Source organism: Centrocercus urophasianus, unplaced genomic scaffold, assembly GCF_019232065.1.
Source record: "Centrocercus urophasianus isolate 14NV4802_14NV808 unplaced genomic scaffold, USGS_Curo_1.0 seq_9, whole genome shotgun sequence".
Taxonomy (NCBI): Eukaryota; Metazoa; Chordata; class Aves; order Galliformes; family Phasianidae; genus Centrocercus; species Centrocercus urophasianus.
The window spans coordinates 34,709,313-34,729,422 of NW_024885532.1; the positions used below are offsets into that span (position 1 = coordinate 34,709,313).

The following is a 20,110-nucleotide window of genomic DNA, read 5'->3' on the forward strand; positions in this document are numbered from 1 at the left end:
GGAGGCCCCGGCCCCGGCCCCGCTCCAGCGCGGCGCGGCCATGGGCAGCCGGGGCTGCGCGCTGCTGCTGCTGCTGGGCGCCGCTCTGCCGCTGCTGGGCTCGGCCGCCGTCAGTCCCGAGCGGAGCGTGGCGTGGGGCCCCGGGCTGGAAGCGGGGCTCGCACTGCCCGTGCGCTACTTCTACATCCAGGCGGTCAGCGCGACGGGACGTAACTTCTCCCGCTCTCCCTCAGGTACCGTGCGTGTGCTGCGGGCTGCGCGCCCTGCCCGGGGCGGCGGATCCGCGAGGAAGCGGTCGGAGCCGCTCGCAGTCTCGTCCCGTCCCCTCCCTTCCCCGCCTCGCTGCGCCGCCCGGCCGGGACCCGCAGCGCTGCTCGTCGCGCAGTTCGCGGCAGTGCTGGAGCCCAGCACGGGAATCGCGGTGCCCCGTGCACAAGTGTTAAAGCATTCTCCTCGCCACTGCACACGCTAAGCTCGCTTCGGCTTTCTGCTCCAGCAGGCTCAGCGCTTCCGCTGTTCCACCGCTGCAAGGAGTGCTTGCCATCTCCCATTTGCTCAACCCGGCACTGAGCGGGGCGTGAGTTTTGCTGACCGAATGCTTGCTGCCTTCAAGTTAACCTTCTCCTGAGGGCTGTCATTTAGGGTAAAAGTACTTCTGCATCTCGGGTTCCATAGTAAGGATACCTGAGATGATGACCAAACAGGGTTGAGGTGCTAGTCTGTACAGGGCAGAGCTAATTGACATTCGTGGCCTCTCGAAGCCGTGCAGGAGCCTAGTTCTGCTCTTGGTAACTGCGTGTCAGAAGGCTGCTGCTTGGGAGGTCAAGGAATAGGCCAAGTAATTGAAAACAGCTAGCGTTTACCTGAAGTTTTCTCTCATGGCTGATGGTAGCACACAGCGCAAGAGCCGTGCCTTCAGCCCCGCAGCAACCCAGGCCCCCAGCTCTGGCCCCTCTCTGGCCCCTGTGGCAGCATGGTGCTGGGCTGCAGTGCGACTCTGGAGCAGCGCCCCAGGACCGCACACTGACTGCCAGACCAGGGCTGGTCTCAGCCTTGCAGGACTTGAACAGCAGTTCCTAAAGGTAAAGGTAAAAGCGCAGCTCTGCTTGCTCTCCCTGCAAGTATGAGTGCTGCGAGAGAAGCAGCGTTGTGAACTTTGTTTTGCCCTGCGTAGCCTGTGTTTATACTAAGGCTGTAGGGCCGGGTGCCATCTGGCACAGGGTGCCTTCCACGCATGCTGTGGGCCTGCAGCCACCAGTCCCAGTGTGTGCGGGATGGCTGCGGGGAGCGGCAGTGCCAGCCCCACTGCGCTGCCAAGGGGCTCTAAGGAGAGCACCACGGATCCAGTAACACTGTGATGGTGCCAGTGGCCACATTCCAGTGCAAGAGCACTGTTTATTGTACTCATGGGTTGCAACTTTCAGTTTTCAAATGAATTTTAATGTTCAAGTTCTATTATATCTATCAAGTTCTATCTGTGTCTATCTAAAATGTCAGTCAGTATTATAATTATAATACTTACCAAGGCATTTCTTTTCAATATGAGCAAAATACATCTCAGAATATCCCCACTGGGATAAATCTGCATCATCATCTCCATTGCATAAGCAACAGTACTGTGACCAGAGTGCTGCAGGTGAGGCTTCCCATCTGTAAAACTAAGCTATTGAATTGTGTTTTGTGTGGATTAGAATTTAGGTCAAGCTCAGTATTGGGGCCCAATATGACGCGAAAGATGATCAGTAGATTTCAGATGTTAATATTCTTTGGAATATCAAATCTAATCACAAGAACTAATGTGTGCTGTTGCATACAACACAATGATTTCAACTTACAGCTTGCAAAGTCTTCGAGCTGTCCTTTCAGGAAGTTGTCAAATGATGCAGAATTCACTCTTTCCTTGCAAAGAACTCCAAAGATAATAATAATTTAAAAAATCACTGCTGAAATCACAACTTTCAATGTATACTCTGTGGATTCTTCTTTGGGTATGTGGGTCATAGAATCACAGCACGGTTTGGGTTGGAAAGGACCTTAAAGCCTACTCAGTTCCAACCGCCAGCCACAGGCAGGGCTGCAGCCCACCAGGTCAGGCTGCCCAGGGCTCCATCCAACCTTGTGCACCTCCAAGGACGGGGCATACTTCCTTTGCAAGATACACAAGAGGAATAAAACCCGCATAAAAGAAGTTTCGTCATCTGATTTACTGTAAGTATCCTATTTTGGTTGTGTCCACGTCTTAGATTCTCTTCAGGATAGGAGGTTTTTTTCCTTGTACTGTGCTGCCCCAGACAGGTTTTCAGGGTAAAATGAAAGTACTGGTGGTAAGGATTCAACAAGGACACATTTTTCTTGTATCAACTCTTTCGATTGAGAAAAAGAGAAAAATGCAAGTGGAAGTACCCTGCAATTAAAAAGAAAAAAATCAGCAAAAAACTGTTATAGTTCAGCAAAGCAATGAAGTACTTAGAGGCATCAGCCCCATCGTGTAATGAATACTGTAAATCAAAAACAGAAATCTTATTGCCACCAGTGCATAATTTCTATTCAGTACTCAATCTCTTACCCCTCTCCCTTCTTTTGAGTGAGACTGGCTTTTTCCTTTCCCAGTGAGCTTTGTTATCAGGTCACCATTCCCTTACCAAATGCTTGCTGCATCTAAACCACTAGCAGCTAAAAATGTGTGCTTTGGGGCAGATTTGCACTTCCTTATTGACCATCCGGTATTATAACCAGCATGGAACAAAAACACTCACAGGTATTTCCTGTTCATGGGGATGAGGAGATCGAGCCAAGTAGTACTTCAATCATGGTTTCTCAGTATTGACTCATTTTTATGATAACTACAATCTTTGTTTTCTCTGGTAGGAACTCTCTTTGTTTTCTCTGGTAGGAACTCTCTATACTCAGTTAAAATGTTTTCTAAAAAGGGCAGAAAAGAGGCAAAGGCATAAAACCAACAAAAAACCATTTTTTCTGTGATTCTACTTCATGGCTTGCTCTGGATTTCAAGGGTTTTTCATCCAAGTAATACTTTGTGATAGTCATAATGAGAGGATGCCCAGCTTGGGGCATCTGCCTTTAAGGAAGTTGGAAAAGGTGGATGTGACTGGTAGTAGTGTGAGATGTCTGTTACTCATGGGATCTAGCCAAACTCAAAAGGGCAAAGATTCTCATACTGAGACCTCTGGCAGTGTTCAGATAAATCTCTGTGTTTTTAATATCAAATGTTTCATTGCACAACTTAATTTTGCACAGGTCGAAGATGAGCTGAAGGATACATTTAGAAAGAACTTGGCTACTGAAAAATTACTGCTCTGGGATTCTTTTGTTGGAACAAATACCAGCACGTTAAAATGTAGTTTAAGCAGCCATGGAAAACGTCTTCTAAAGGCTACTAAAATTAGGTGTACAAGTTGTGATTTTTAAAGCCCCGTTGTTAGAAGTTTGTAGAAGGGGAAAAGACAGTAAGTTCAAAAAATATTTCTCTGTACTCTGATCGTTCTTACTACCTTGCACTATGTGTACCCGGCTTGAGGCAGCAAGACAAAAGAAACTGAGAAGACCTTTGATTTAAAGGCTGATTTATGGTCCGAGATCATACAGACATTCCTAAATTGATCAGTGCAGTTCTACTATGTGTCGTGTCAGAATGTAACTAGAAGCTAGATATCAAAAATACTTGAAAAGAAACTGTATTTTTCTTCTTTGATAATGAGGCGGTTTGCAGATGCAAATCATCTGTACTGCAGTACTGAATCAAACTGTGGCGCTCCCAAATTGTGAGTCAGTCTGTATGAGTTCTGCTCACATAGCTACAGGCTGCAGGGATCCAAGGCTGTGACAGACATATAGATTTAAACCAGTATAACATTCAGATAAATTGTTCTGGAGTTTAAGTCTGTTTGAGCTCCCTGATCTACTTGCCCAAGGAAATTTCACACTGCATAACTTCACTGCTAATTTATTTCAGCTTGCCACTTAAGCAAGAAGGGAGTTGGCCTCTGGCCCTTCCTCTGAGGAGTGGACAGAGTATCTGGGGCAACCCTACTGTTTGTCTATTTCTCAGAAGAGACAAATGCAATTTTGGAAGCCACTGTGGGTGGATAAGTGAGGGCTTTTTGTGATGGAGCTGCCTGCTACCAAAGACACAAGATTCAGCATTCCTTAATCTGTGGTAGTGCTGCTCACCACACTGACATTCCAAGAAAGATTGAGTGCTTACTTCATAATGATTTTATTTCCTCAGTGTATTGTTAAATGAAGATATTCTGACTTGGTTTTTGGTATGTTTAGCTGACATGGACTTTGAATAATAAGAAAACTGAGGGATGATTACAAATAATTTATATCTTATATTCTTCCATTTGAATGCAAAGCAGAGGAGTGTGTTCAGTCTTGAGAGATTCTTCTGCTGGGAGACATTGACCATATGCTAATTCATAGAGGGATCCACTCCAACATCTGAAAGAATCTGGGCTACTCAGGGTAACTGTTGTGAGGAACCATGACATCTGTTGGCAGCAGCCACACAGCTGGAATCACAGGGATTCAGCCTAATTTGATGTGTGGACTCTTGCGTGTGAACTGATTCTGTTCAGTTTCGAGATCTAATGCTCTAAGAAAGACATGATTGATCATTAAGTGACTGTTGTACTTACATCCCACATCAGTGCACTATTTGTGGATGTAAATTACAGTCAGATAAGAAATGTATAGAAATAAATGTAACATCTCAGTCTTTGAATGCTGTTGGGACATACTTAGATTTTAGTAACGGCTTGATTTTACTTGGAATTTTTCAGTTTAATTTCTTTCTGTATGCTAGTTTGTGGCAATAGTCATTGCACATATTTGGTTTGCAATGATTAAACCATCAAATGCTGAAAATAACCTGTCCTCCCCTTTTTTGAAGAACACCACTGGCAATACTCATGTGTGGCAGTAACAGAGGGAAGTAACAGGTTTATCTTTATGTGTGCTCATGTTGTCCACAAAATGTTCCATGCCCAGTTAAAAAGTGAGGGGGCATTAATGATGAAATGCTGGTGATTTTTAAGCACAGGTCAGACAGATGTCCAAGAAACATCTCTGCTATCACCCTCTTATCCCTGCTTTTCAGTAGCTGGAACTTTAGATATGCAAGACAGACAGCTGCAGCCCAAAGGTGAACAATTTGTATCTGACTCCTGCATGCTACAGCTGCCTTTCCACAGGCTGGCAAGTATTCCTTTCTCCTATGCTCTTTTAGCTTGCTTTTCTCTCTCTCTTATTCTAGAGAAGATGATTGTTCCTCAGAACACTAATTGGAAAACATAAGATTAAACCTAATCTTCAAAATTGTAAAAACCACAAATTTCAAAATAGAATAGAATCATAGACTTGCTCAAGTTGGAAAAGACCTTCAAGATCATCAAGTCCAACCACAACCTAACCATGCTACTCTAACTGTTAGCCTTTCTTTCTGTGTTGTAATCATTTTTAACTTTTTATCTTCATCTACAGGTTTCCATTTTTTTGGCATGTCATGATCAAGAGAAATGGCTAGAATGGCATTCTGTCACTGGAGATGAACTTTACCAACTTGGTATAATCAAAAAATTTCCAGTGCAGAGTTTAATTAAATGCTACGGATTTCATCCAGCTGAAGTTTGCTCTCGCCTTATTTCATACATGGGATTCTAGTTGCTTAAAGTGCTTTTATCTGTTTTTATTTTCCTACTTCCAGGAAGAACACAATTTAAAGTGGTAATTAAAGCACTTTCTCCAAAAGAGATCACCAGAATTTACACTCCTCACCCTCTGGATAGAAATGATGGCACATTTCTTATGCGGTATCGGATGTATGGGAGTGTCAGAAAAGGGCTAAAGATTGAGATACTTTATGGTGATAAGCATGTAGCTCAATCTCCTTACATTTTGAAAGGTAATTTTTTAAAATATATATAATGTAATGTAGCTGCAGAAATGCTGTGGGCTAATTTACTGCTAGAAGTGAGAGATTAGAGGTTTGGTTGCTCATATTCATGTAGTGTCATCACAAATGTTCCCTTCATACAGTGAATAAGCAGTGACAATCTTGTTCACTGCCAAGTTACAGGATGTACACATGTCGATTTTGGCTTCTGATGTTAAGTCTCTGTGTCTGGACACTTCGTCTTCACTCTTGCAACCATAAATGAATTTCTCCAAATTTTCTAAGAGGAAAAAGAGAGGAATGGTACTTTTACCTTTTTTCAATCAGCAATTCACTTAAGCATTTTGTGATTTTTATCTGAAGTAGAAATTAATACCTGCAAAAGTGAGGATTTTGTGTTGTTCCCAATACTTCATAACGTATATGTCTCTCCATGATTTCTAAATGCTGTGATGCTTCATGAAAACAAAGATGATGTTTCTCTAGCTAGGCTAATGTGTAACTTTTTTCTCATAGCACAATTTAATTCAGTGCAGGTCTGTACATTTATGTAAGAGGTATTTAAAATCAGGGAAGATAAGGCAAATTTCTCTCATTCCAGATCTGCTTCTTTAACTTACCTCTGTCTCAAAAACAGATCTGTTCAGCAAATAAAGGGATAATGAAGTTACTTTCCCGGAAAGTCTTGTTTCTTTTTAGCACTTGTTCTTCTAAACAGAATTTGGCTATGTTTTATTTTTGTAAAATGTCTTAAGTACAAACTCTGGAACACTTTCAAGCTGAAATCAAACTGTCCTGAATCCTGCAGGTAGCGGTTTGTCTTCCTTATGCTGATGTGTGTTTACCAGCAGCCATGATACTATGACACAGGACAGAATGTGTTTTGAGTAGAAATCCATGAAATAAGGGCTTTTATTTCATGCTCTGTGCGGCTCCTGTGTAAGCAGTCCTACTTCAAAAAGATAGAAAGGAAGGCTGGTGGTGCACCGATGGAAGTACCTTGTGGCCAGATGAAACTGCTGTGTCAAAACTCGGATTTAGACAAAAATTGAAACACCTGTGCCTTAGTTGCAGACAAATAGATCAATTCTATTCTCTCTGGCTGGCAGGCAGCACAAGAATGGAGTTTCATTTGGCAGAGGATTTTTGCCCTCAACAAGTAACAAAAAATCTACTGTTTTCGTTTCTGAAATGGATGTTGTAGTGTTGTTGTTTCTAAAAAACTTCAAGCCACTCTAATTTCTACATTCCTGTGCCTGTTTGTTTGGGGAATTATGATTGATTTAGAAGCACAAATAAAGACTCTCAGTGCTTGTTTTCTGCAGGACCTGTTTATCATGAATATTGCGACTGCCCTGAAGAAGACCCTGAGATCTGGCAGAATGTTTTCTCTTGCCCATCCCAGGAGCCTCAGATTACAAAGGACTTCATTCCCTTTCCCACCATTGATCTGCAGCGAATGTTTAAAGAAATCCCATCAAAGTTCAGTCAAACAAGAGGTGCTATTGTTCATTACACTATTCTCAATAATCGCATCTACCGTCGTTCCTTAGGGAAATACACAGACTTCAAAATGTTCTCTGATGAAATGTTGCTGTCACTGGCAAGAAAGGTATCAGTTTTGATAATTTAGGCAAAACTATAAATCATACTGCAATGTAACAGCACTGTATGTATTGTTATAACTTCAGATTTGTCATTGGTGTAGTGAGATTTAAATTTATTTTTTATCAAGATGACAGTATCTCTGTAGGAATCATGCTAGAACTAATGTGTGGGATCAGAGTTTGATGTTAATTAAATTGATAGAAAATCTGTAGGAGCTAAGACTCAACCCTGTAGGCTTCCTGACCTCTGAAAGTTCTGTTCATACTTATTTGCTGGACAAAAATTTGAAATTAGAATCTTCTAAGATCATCTAAATCTGTAAAATCTTTGTTTATTATTGATTCTTCATCACATGAGAGCTGAGAGTTCTACTTAAGCGTGGCAAATAGCAGTGTAATTATACCTGTGTTATTATACTTTCTTGGGCATACATTTAGGTTCGTCTCCCCGATGTGGAGTTTTATCTTAATGTTGGAGATTGGCCAGTTGAGTACCGAAAAGCCAATGATACACCTGGGCCTATTCCCATCATCTCGTGGTGCGGCTCTGTGGATTCGAGAGACATCATCCTTCCAACATATGACATAACCCATTCAACTCTTGAAACCCTCCGTGGTGTCACAAATGATCTCCTTTCTATTCAAGGAAATACGGGTAAGTTAGAGGTTGGATTTAAAAAAGAGGGTTTTAGTTCCGTCAAAGAAGGAAGCTGCCTTTAAATAATGTTTGTTATAATCTTTAGTACATAAGTGTCTTGGGAGGTCTCTTAATAGAAACAACGTAGTTTTCACAGAGCCTGAACCTTCCAACACTGCTACAAAGCAGGTGATGAATACAGATTTAGAGCCAAAATGTAAGAAGTCCAGTTGGTGCTAATGGTGAATTTTAACTTAACAGTATCCAGAAGATAGCTGCTGAAATTGGCAAACTAGTACTGTGCTGCAGCCTCTTACAACTAAAAAAAATTGTATAAAAAAAGCTCAGAATGGGATATTCTGAATTGTTTTTCTAGCTTCAAGGGAAAAGTCAGCTGTATGGACAGGGTCTTTTTCCCCAGGACATTCATGAATTCTTAGGGATGATGCAGTTGACATGAACAATAGTTAAGGAGTAAAACTCCTTAACTCCTATGAGGAGTTGTTTCTTTTTATTTGGATAGTTCATGGTCTTTTCTTTGTCACTTCATTTTTAAATTAGTCGATTTGGTTAGTTACATTATCAGTTTGAAGCAATCTGTGTTTACTGATCTAGTACAGCTGTTCTTCCAGTTACATGATGGTCCTACTCTACTCTGGTGTGCCTTTAAAGAAAGTCCCAGCAGAATAATGAAGGATGCGTATTCAGTGTTTTTAAAAGAAAGAAGGAAGCAGATAGGAAGTTTTCCAGGCTTTACTAAATATCTTGAGGACACAGTACAGACGTTTTTTTCCTCTGTAAATCATCAAGTGACTTCTCAAAGACCTAACTAGATTGCTGGGTGACAAAAGTGGATTTCTCTAAAGAAAGTTTTGTTACTGTGACAGTCTTTAGAGACAGATAATTACTTCAATTATTATTTTACTTACGTAATTTGATTATAACTTCTTATATAGAAGAAGAGCTCTTGGAATGAGTCCAGAGGAGGACCACTAAGATGATCAGAGGGCTGGAGCAACTCTCCTATGAGGAAAGCTTGAGGGATTGGGCTTGTTTAGCTTGGAGAAGAGAAGGATCGATGGAGACCTCATTGTGGCCTTCCAGCACTTGAAGGGAGCTTATAAACAGGAGGGGGAACGGCTGTTTATGAGGGTGGACAGTGACAGGACAAGGGGAAATGGTCTTAAGCTGAGACAGGAAGGTTTAGGTTAGATATTAGGAGGAAGATTTCCACTCAGAGGGTGGTGATGCAGTGGAACAGGTTGCCCAAGGAGGCTGTGGATGCCCCATCTCTGGAGGCATTGAAGGCCAGGCTGGATGTGGCTCTGGGCAGCCTGGTCTGGTGGTTGGTGAGCCTGCACAGAGCAGGGGGTTGAAACTCAAATGATCATTGTGGTCCTTTTCAACCCAGGCCATTCTGTGATTCCTTGATTGTATCATATAGCTTTCGAGATATTTGCAATATTGTCAAGTGTAAAAGCAGTTCTCCACTTTTCTTTTTAAAAGTTTTTCAGTTTTCCAACCCAAAAATTCAAACCAGGACTGGGAGTTTAAGCGCTGTGATTAATAAGTGATTATGTGTTGACTGTTAACTGAGAAATCATGCCTGTTTTTCCTTGTCTCTAAGTGTAATATCACTGCCATAACAAGTTCCTGTTCATAGCACTAACCGTTTCGTAACTGTCTCATTACTGTTCACTTTCATCTTATCACTCAATGCTCATAGGCCCATTCTGGGACAACAAAACAGAACAAGCTTTATTTAGAGGTCGAGACAGCCGAGAAGAACGTCTCTATCTTGTCAAGTTATCCAAGGAAAATCCAGAACTACTGGATGCTGGAATAACAGGGTATTTCTTCTTCAGAGAGAAAGAAAAGGAGTTGGGAAAGGTTCCACTGATGGGCTTCTTTGACTTCTTCAAGGTAGTAAGCAAATTATAGTCTCAGATTAACTTTGCTCTCAGGTTCTTACTGAGTAATAAAAAAAAGGCTTATTTTGGCTAATTCTACTCAGTAAATGAAATAATTGTGCTGATCTGGGAACACTGGTTCTTGCAGGGTAGCTAGACCACTCATAATCAAGGTCATTGCCACTACCCTTTCTTCACGGAGTCCCTTTGATACTCCATACTTGATAGAGTTCTTCAAGATTATTTTTTAAATAAATTGAGAAATTAGTTTGCTCACCATCAGGATTTTTACTTGGAGTAAGTATGAAAACAATGGACACAACCTGTGTATAAGAAGTAAAGGGGACAGAGTTCTGTAAAAAGTAATTACAATACGTGGCAACAGAGATTCTGTTCCAGAGATCAATGTATCACAAGTGCTGGAACAGCCAAGGGTATCTGGCAGAGCAATGTACTCGTGGTTGCTCTTAGAATAATGTTTTAATTATTCTGTATAGTTTTAAGTGAGAATAAATTTACTCTTTTGAAGAGTAAGTTAATATTAATTCACTTACAGCTCTACTCCTTGTTCTGCCAAAGGACACTTAAATAGAATAATGCACATCAGGAAAAGTCCATGTGACACCAAGGTTCTCGACTGTAAGTCTTGGGCTGAAAACAAATCTTCTTATCTTAATGTTACCAGAACACCACGAAACTGCATCTGCATTACACTAAGGCAGGCTTAAAGATGAGAACTAGTAAACACAACTGTGTCTTGCCTAGAGGAGGAACTTTTGTGTAGCCAGTGTTCCTATTCTGTTGCAAAATGTTTCACTTTTTGTTTCCCTCTCTCTTCACATTGCAGTACAAATACCAGGTGAATGTTGATGGGACTGTAGCAGCTTACAGGTTTCCATACCTCTTGCTGGGTGACAGCCTAGTACTGAAGCAAGATTCCCAATACTATGAACATTTTTATACTGTATTGAAACCATGGAAACATTATGTTCCAGTTAAGAGAAGCTTAGAGGACTTGCTAGAGAAAATAAGATGGGCTAAGGTAAGTTACATTACAAACTCAATAAATGAATGCATTACAGTTTATCTTAGTTCTCTTTTTTATCTTAGTACTCTTCTCCAGGCACATATTTTTCACGAGCTCTCTGCTGAGATCCTGGGATAAAAGAAGTACATTTTGTTGTTACTGGGGGGAGGTGAAGGCCATAAGTCAAGTAACTATCTCTATTCAGGGATATACTTGCAAATTAATTTTAGGTATGTGTAGAAGGGTTTTTGTGAGTCAAAGCCTTTGTATAATGACTAATGTGAGTAATTTTCACAGAAACGCCCAGAATCCTACTTAATTAGTTCTATCACTTTTTTCAGGTTCTGACTAGAACAGAAGTTATTGCATGTTTGTTCGAATGTACAAAAGAATCACTGCTCTACATAATCACTGCTCAGAATAACAGGTTGGCATTCTGTGTGACTGAAAATGCCATTTGTATTTTAAGCTTAACTATTAGGTTAAAAACACGGAAAAAAAATTCTTTTCTGACAGTGCTCCATAAAGAATCAGAAGAGAATACTGCAAGCTTTGAAATGCACACCTACAAAACTTGAGAGCAAGTACATAAGTTGAAATGCGTACACTGGCATTACACACATCACTTTTAAATGTAAGTCAAACAGACATTTCTGAAGGGAAAACTTTAAATTGCACTGCATAGAAGAGGCTACAGCTGCTTGTCTTCTGTGTAACTAATACACGTGGGAGATGTCGGAGCTGCTTTTGAAGAGGCTTGTGGCTTTAGCAAAACAGTGGAGCAACAGTCAACTTTGTTTTCAAAACTGTTCGGTTGCCCATGAGAGGTGTCAGCGATAGCCCTGAGCTGCCAATGGGAACCATAAAAGCAACCCAGGATTTAAAAAAAACCACCCAAATTTAAACAGTGTCCCTTTGCAGCATACCAGCAATTGTAAAGAATCAGGTTTGAATAGTCCCTTTGATAAAATTACTTGTGCCAGCAAGGCTTCAAGGAACTCACTGATTGTTCTGGTATCCGTTGCTGTTTCTTCTCAATTTTCTAGGAAAACGATGAAGAAGCACAAAAAATTGCTAAAGAAGGACAGTCGGTGGCAAGAGAATTACTTCAGCCTCACAGACTTTACTGCTACTACTACAAAGTGCTGCAGGTTAGTGCAATTGCTTGTTTTATTACCTTTCCTCAACTGCTACCGCTACTGATGCTACGCATTTCATATTCAGTCCTCACCTCCAGAGCAGGCATCGTTTATATTATTCACAGGAGATCGGTGTAAAGAACTTTGCTAAAACCTGTTATTAAAGAGGCAGCCTGCTATAATAGTTGTTTTGCACAATGAGAGATTCATTTAATTTTTTTGCCCCCCTCCTCCCAGTCAGATCTGTTTTCAGTGTCACTTGCTATATGGTTTCTAATAGAGGTAGGACATAATCTGCACACAGCTTTCCTTCCTGTTTTCGTTTGTATTTGTCCCCTCACTCGCTTCTCTGCTGTATTACATGACACTGAATACAGGGGAAAGAAATTCTGGAAATACAGCTTGTGGAGTGGTGAGGCACGAGTGTAGAGTTACTGGTTCCCTAGCAGATGCAAATCTCCAGTGAAACTTAAGTTTCTGCTCTTTGGAAGTACTAATTGCTTTTTCCTCCTTTGCTGTACAGAGTTAGAGCTCAGTTTCAGTGGTCACAGGTTGACACAACATTTGGCATTGTTCAGTGTTATCTGCATGAAGTGGTTAGACACAAATAATGACAATATTCAAATTGACATTAATCATAGGATATGGGAAAACATTAAAAGGTTTTCAGAGGCAATGTAGCCTATTAGTAGGTGTGTTAAAAAGACACCTTGTAAACAGATTGTAAACAGTGACATAGGGACTGTGGATTAAGGCAAGCTTTTCAGTGGAAGGGAGGAGGAAAATTCTGTCTCATGAATTACACCTTGGTGCTTTCGGCGTTCTTAAATGTTGTTTACATATTTCAGAAATATGCCGAACGCCAAGCCAGCGAACCTGAAATACGGGATGGAATGGAACTTGTACCTCAGCCTGATGACAGAGACTCAGTGTGCAGCTGCCACAGGAAGAAGCCTTTAAGGGAAGATCTATAACTGTACCGGATGGAGAAAATCGCCCACTTACAATGCAAGAATTTAAATAGGATTTAAGCTGTGAAATCTAAGACACTTAGGCACTAGCAGACAGTCTTAGTTATGTATTCTTATTGCATTTACATATCCTTTTTCACACTGACTCTGGTCTGCAGCGTTGGTTCCCACAGTTTTGTCTCCATGACCTCCACCAGGCAGATACTGAGCTTGTAATGGGGAGCATTCAGGGGACTTGGTTTATGTATTGCATCATCACAGAAGAAGAGTGGAGTGCTGCTCATGATCCAGATGGGACCCAGATACCAAAGTTTTGTGAGGAACCAGTCATCCAAAAGAGATCTCCCATGAGTCAGGGAAAGTTAATCTAAAGGAGCATTTGCAACATTCTAAAGCAGTGTTATGATTTCTTCATAAAGTTTACCTCAGTTTTAGATTATTTCTTGTATACAAAACAATTTTCTAACTAGACAAAGAAAAGTAATATTTGAGATTTACAGATATCAAATCTGGTGTTGCTTTGAGATCATTTTGTGGTATATGACGTAATAGAATAGAGAACACGACTTAATCCTTAACAGTTTCGGTAGAAAACTGAGAGGAGGGGGAAAGTTCAGAATAGTATTTTTGTAAGCACAGAATTGTGAAATCAAAGGAGTCGGAAGGGACCTCTGGAGATCATCTAGTTCAAAACCTCCCTACCAAACCAGATCCTAGAGTTGACTGCATACAGTTGCTCTGAATCACCAAAATTAAATTCTACTCTAGACTGTGTAGCTATCAAAACCATCACAGCTGTGCTCTGAATGCCAACACACCACTCTGAAGTTCTATTCCATGCTATTGACCATGTCTCTGAATATAGGTACAGACCCATAGAAGGATTTAGAAACTTCAGGGACAGGTGAAATATTAGTACAGTTACAGTCTACACTATTCTAAGCTACCTGAGTATTCATACATCTGAAATTTGTTAGTTTTAGACTACTTTGGTTTTACTTTGCTGTAGGGCTAAAGGTGTCGCTGTGTTTTTCACTTGGTTACATGAAATTTTCCTATGCCTAAGTCCTCAAATGGAGCTTATCCGTTTTTCTGAATTTAGATAAAATCTACCTAATCTGAGAGCACTGAATTCAGTGGACAGCAGATAAGCTACCACTGTTTTGGTAGAAAAACCTATGCTGCATTTTCGATGTAACAATCAAGGGTTTAGAGCCCATACTGAGCAGTGGGGAAGATAACTTTGTTCTCCTTGATTTGATTCAAAGATGAATTTCCAAAAAGTGCCTTAGGTCCAGACTGCAGACGAGTTCTTCAAGTCTTCCACTGAAGTTGTGAAGCCACCAAGATAATGATAGAAAATTCATAGGGCCTGAAGGAGCTGACAGTACTGCAGAGGTAAAATTCTACCTTCAGGTGGGATGAAGGAAGGATCCTTGTCCTAGATGCTGCTCCCAGTGGCTCTGCTGATATTTACCCAAGAAACTGTCTTCTTCAGAGTGTATGTAAACAGTTTTGGAAGGAGAGGCCAATGCCAAACCTTCCCACTCCTGCCATGGAGTTCACTGACCAACGAGTAATGTCTGGCTTTCAGACTCAAAGTCAGCTTGTAGATTTCTGGTAAAAATCCATTCAAAATTGGTACATTAAACATTAAATTCAGATTACTTCTGAAATGTGGAGCTTTGAAAAGCAGCAAATGTTGACAGGAGAACAAATACATATGAAGCAAACCATGAGTTCAACTGGGCTGAAATCATCCAAGCAAGGTAAGCCAAAAGCCTCCTGCATCACCAAGCCCAACACCTCTCACCTCATTTGTAAGTTTTCTTCCAGGAGGAAAACACAAAGGTATTTGGTGCTTGCACAGTGACCAAACTGCAGTAAGAAAACACAGATTTTCAGGTTGCCTCAGCTTTCTAACTGTGGCATCTGTGTTCTTCCTACTCAGCTACACTCATATAATGCCTTACTTGAATACCTAATTCTCCTTGTGCAAAAAGGAGTGGAAACATGATTGTGGACTTATCTAATCGCTTAGATGGCTGGAATTCAGTGCTGTACGCTTCATACGGGTTTCATTTTTGCATATGACAACACTGCCAGTTACTCTCATAAAATACATGAAAAAAAATCTGTACTAGAATGAGTTTTTCTGCATGCTAAATGTAGAAAGACTCAGGTTTCTAAAGAAACTGTTCCTTGGTTATTTATTGCACTATTCTGGTTAAGAAAAATGGAAACATCTTGTTCTCCCCATCAACATATTGTTCTAGTTCTAACACCGTTATAAATAGTGGTTGTATTTTTATTTGGCGTGGCAATCAGTTCTAGGACTTCATCCTATAAATATATGCTCTGCTCATCTGACAGAAAATTTCTGCATCAAAACTCAGAAACACAGTTCCATTGCTAAGGTGACACTAAAAACTGGTATGTGCATCTCTTCCCTTCTCTCTTTACAGTCATTTTTATTGTACTATATGATCTGAGATGATCCATTGTCTGCATTTTTTATTCATCACGATTTATGAAGTGTGCTCAGGAAAGGCAATTATGCATACCAGACAGCTGAAGCAAGAAAAATTTCCCCTTACACATATTTCAAACTAAAAATCCCCAAATGATCTATTTATATTCTAAAAAACATGAGGGAGTGGAAGGAGTCATGATACATACGTTAGGGTTCTTTGCAAACACCTGTGTAGGAAAACTTGCCTGGCTTGAAACATGAGTATTTCAAACTGGGAGAAGAAGCAGATAAAACCTACATGGTCATGAATATTTTTTAAAAAGGTGAATATTCTGTCCTTTTTTTTCCCCTCAAAGACAGGGGAAAAAAATCTTCTAAGTTCTCCCCCAGAAAGAACTCCCTTCAAAGCTGAGACAAGTTTTTGACAGAATGACTTAAAGATGTTTTATAGCTTACAGGCAAGCAATACCCTAACAAATATGAATACATTCATCTTGTCAAAAAACAGTAGAGACATGACAGGGTAGAACTTTCATTAAATGTGCTCCTTCATTTGAGAAAATCTGGTGCAATTTATAACTAGTGATCTTCCAAAGATAAAGGAAGGTACGGCCTCTCTTGTTTTCATTGGTGGTATTGTATGCAATTTCAACTGTAATGATGAGCAATCACAGCAATTGCCCCTCCAGGCCAGAAAGAAGTCAGATCTATTTTAGTTTGATGACAGGATTATATTTACTGGCCTGGTGTTACAGGAATTGCTAAATATTCAGTAAAACCTGTTCATACAAGTAAAGTGTAACACAGATGTTGCACGGTATTTTAAGCTGCATATATACAGTAGATTTTCTGCTATTCTCTACTAGTTCTTGAACAGCAATGAGTAAATATCTATTACACCTCACAGTAGCTTCATACAGTGAATACTCCAGAAATTTCATCCTTTTATACTGTCCTAATATATCTAAACACCCACATTTGGAAATACCCAACATCAATTTCATTTTGAAATGAGAACCAGTAAATCACCATCTGTTGACCGTAGCTGAAATATAAATTCAGCACATTTTTAGACTGTTTTTTAAGATTTCCCTCGAGATAACTAATATATTAGTTTCGTGAAAGTGTTGTTCCAGATCCGCCTTGTAGATAAATAAAAGCCCTATGATCAAAGTTTGCCTGATGGAATGTTAGATTCAAGCATCCATCCTGGGAAGCTGACGCCCGACTTTCATTACATTAGAAAGTAAATTATTTAGTTAGGGAGGAGAGCTGATAGGGAAAACATACATCACCTGTTTGAGCACGTTTGAGAAGCTTGCAAAGAAATGATAATAACAAAAAGAAGCATTACATAAACCTAGGATATTATCAGCTCCTTTGCAGCTTCAGGTTTTCAAAAGTGTTCTGAAAGGGCAGTGATGGAGTACAAGACGTTTTATGAGTACGTTTTAATTCACCAGATTTAAACACTAGTATATGTCTGATTTTTTTCAGCATTTTAATGAGATTTGTGTTTTAAGTGGTTGATAATGTAAGAAAAACTGTACTGTGGATGGTTATGGCACTCATTTTGTATTTTGCTGTCAGAATAAGGGTAAAGGAATTATTTTGCGTATCTGTTTGAATCATAGAAATATAGAATGACCTGGGTTGAAAAGGGCCACAGTGATCATCTAGTTTCAACCCCCTGCTATGTTCAGGGTCACCAACCACCAGACCAGGCTGCCCAGAGCCACATCCAGCCTGGCCTTGAATGCCTCCAGGGATGGGGCATCCACAGCCTCCTTGGGCAACCTGTTCCAGTGTGTCACCACCCTCTGAGTGGAAATCTTCCTCCTAATATCGAACCTAAACCTCCTGTCTCAGCTTAAGACCATTTCCCCTTGTCCTGTCACTGTCCACCCTCATAAACAGCCGTTCCCCCTCCTGTTTATAAGCTCTCTTCAAGTACTGGAAGGCCACAATGAGGTCTCCCTGGAGCCTTCTCTTCTCCAAGCTAAACAATCACAGTTCCCTCAAGCTTTCCTCATAGGAGAGGTGCTCCAGCCCTCTGATCATCTTAGTGCCCTCCTCTGGACACACTCCAAGAGCTCCACGTCCTTCCTGTGCTGCCCCAGGCCTGGACGCAGTGCTGCAGCTGGGGCCTCGCAAAGCTGAGTAGAGGGGGACAATCACCTCCCTCTCCCTGCTGGCCACCCCTTTTTTAACGCAGCCCAGAATACAGTTGGCCTTCAGGGCTGCAAGGTCACACCGCTGGCTCATGCCCAGCTCCTTGTCCACCAGGACCCCCAAGTCCTTCTCCGCAGGGCTGCTCAAGGACTTCAAAGGAAGTCAATTAAAGGCAGTACAGATCATGCAGATATGTGCAGGACAACCAAGGAACCCAGCCAGCATGGGTTCATGAGGTCGTGCCTGACCAACCTCATCTCCTATGGCTAAGTGACCCATCTGGTGGATGAGGGAACAGTCACAAGGGGTGTTTCCCAGGGGTTGGTACTGGGACCAGTCTTGTTTAGTTGATAATCTGGATGAGGGGACTGAGAGCACACTCGGTAAGTTAGCAGATAGCACCAAGTGTGCAGGAAGTGTCAATCTGCCTGGGATTAAGAATCTCTGCCCTACAGAGAGATGTGGACAGGCTGGATTGATGGGCTGAGGCCAATTGTATGAGGCACAATGAGAACAAGTGCCAGGTCATGCACTCTAGTCACAAGAACCCCATGCAACCCTACACTCTTGGGGTAGAGTGGCTAGAAAGCTGCATGGTGGGAAAGGATCTGGGGTTGTTAGCTGACAGCTGGCTGAACATGAGCCAGCAGTGTGCCCAGGTGGTCAAGAAGGCCAATGGCATCCTGGCTTGTATGAGCAATAGTGCAGCCAGCAGGAGTGGGGCGGGGGGGGGGGGGGGGGAATCGTCCCTCTATTCTCAGCTCTGGTGAGGCCGCACCTCGAGTACTGGTTCAGTTTGGGGCCCCTCACTACAGGAAAGGCATTGAAGTGCCAGAGCATGTTCAGAGAAGGGCTGTGAAGGGTCTGGAGCGCAAGTCTTACAGGGAAGCTGAAGAAACTTGGATTGTTGAGCCTGAAGAAGAGGAGGTTCAGGGGAACCTTATCGCTACCTGTAGCTGCCTGAATGGAGGTTGAGGTGAGATGGTCTCTTCTTCCACGTAACAGTGACAGGATAAGAGGTAATGGCTTTAAGCTGCACCGTGGGAGGTTCAGGTTGGATATTAAGAAAAATTACTTCTCAGAAAGAGTTGTGAGGGTTGAAACAGGCTGCCCAGGGATGTGATGGAGTCACCGCCCCTGGAGGTGCTCAAGAAACATGGAGATGCGGCACTGAGGGACATGGTTTAGTGGGCGTGGTGGTGACAGGCTGATATTTGGACTAGATCGTCTTAGAGGTAAATATTTGGCAATACTTAAATGTGAGTACTACAGATGTAAGATGCAGAATAATTCAAAGTATTTCTTATGAGATAGTATCTAAATTCTAATTATCTACAAGAAAGGAAATGTTTCTGTGAAAAAAATGAGAAGGACCTTCCCAAAGATCCAAAAAACGTGATTGGTTTATTGTTTTTTTTTTTTTCTGACTGTTAGCAGTACCATTTATGTAGTGAATCGTTCATTGAAATGAAGACAGGGGCTATTACTACTTACTCTGCTCCAAGATAGTACTTTTCGCTCAGCATTGTTCCATTCTAGCGACAGAAACACATACTAGCAATTGGATCTTTTGTTTCAAAATGAACAAATCCGCAGGAAATTTGCCTCTTCCCTGTAAAACTTAATATAATCAACTCAGACAGGCCATCTGTCTGCTGAAGATCCCAAGAAAGTCTCTTCTAGGGAGAGTTACTGCCTTATTTCTGTTCACGCACCAAAGTGAAATGAGATCTTCGTGAAGTCCTACATGAACTCACAGCTGTATACTCTGTTGCCAAAGTCAACCATATACTTGAATTTGATGAGCAGTAGGTGCTCTCTCCTTTCCAGCCACAAGACAGATTACTGCAAAAAATTATTCTGCTCATAAGTGAACATCTTCCTTTTCTAGGAACTGTGGCCTACTGTCAAATGTGTTTGTTACAGTGGTTTAATATAAATTACACCCAGCTTTGATGACACACACTAATGTGTAATAGCTGCCAAACCGGATCTGTTAAGTAGGTTACTAGATGCAGTTGACATAGTTCCTTGATGGATTATCTTGTTAAGGAAGCCATTATAAAATCAAATAGGGAGTACAAGCAATATCCACATAGAAAGGTCAATTTCTAATCCCATTAGAGTAAATGGCATAGAATTTTTGCTAAGTGCATTTATATTCGTAAAAAAAAAAATAAGGTCTGCAAAGTTACATGCTCCAATGAAAACTTTGAGTGAAAAGAATTTAAATAGAGAAGTGAAAAAAGTGGCATCG

General features: G+C 41.3%; 1 protein-coding gene across 3 annotated transcripts in view; it reads left to right on the forward strand.

The window, feature by feature from the left end:
• Positions 1-17,299, forward strand: part of LOC122171642 (protein O-glucosyltransferase 3-like) — a 55,109-nt gene extending 37,810 nt beyond the window's left edge. The window contains exons 6-13 of one of the 3 annotated variants that reach the window (XM_042839384.1): positions 5,729-5,926; positions 7,243-7,529; positions 7,963-8,179; positions 9,888-10,084; positions 10,919-11,113; positions 11,440-11,525; positions 12,145-12,249; positions 13,086-17,299. In XM_042839384.1, the coding sequence (XP_042695318.1) occupies positions 5,729-5,926; positions 7,243-7,529; positions 7,963-8,179; positions 9,888-10,084; positions 10,919-11,113; positions 11,440-11,525; positions 12,145-12,249; positions 13,086-13,197 (1,397 nt within the window). In that variant the 3' untranslated portion in view covers positions 13,198-17,299. Of the gene's footprint in view, positions 1-40; positions 234-5,728; positions 5,927-7,242; positions 7,530-7,962; positions 8,180-9,887; positions 10,085-10,918; positions 11,114-11,439; positions 11,526-12,144; positions 12,250-13,085 lie in introns of those variants that run through there. The other 2 variants (XM_042839386.1, XM_042839385.1) reach the window with 2 other exon arrangements.
• Positions 17,300-20,110: the final 2,811 nt, after the last annotated feature.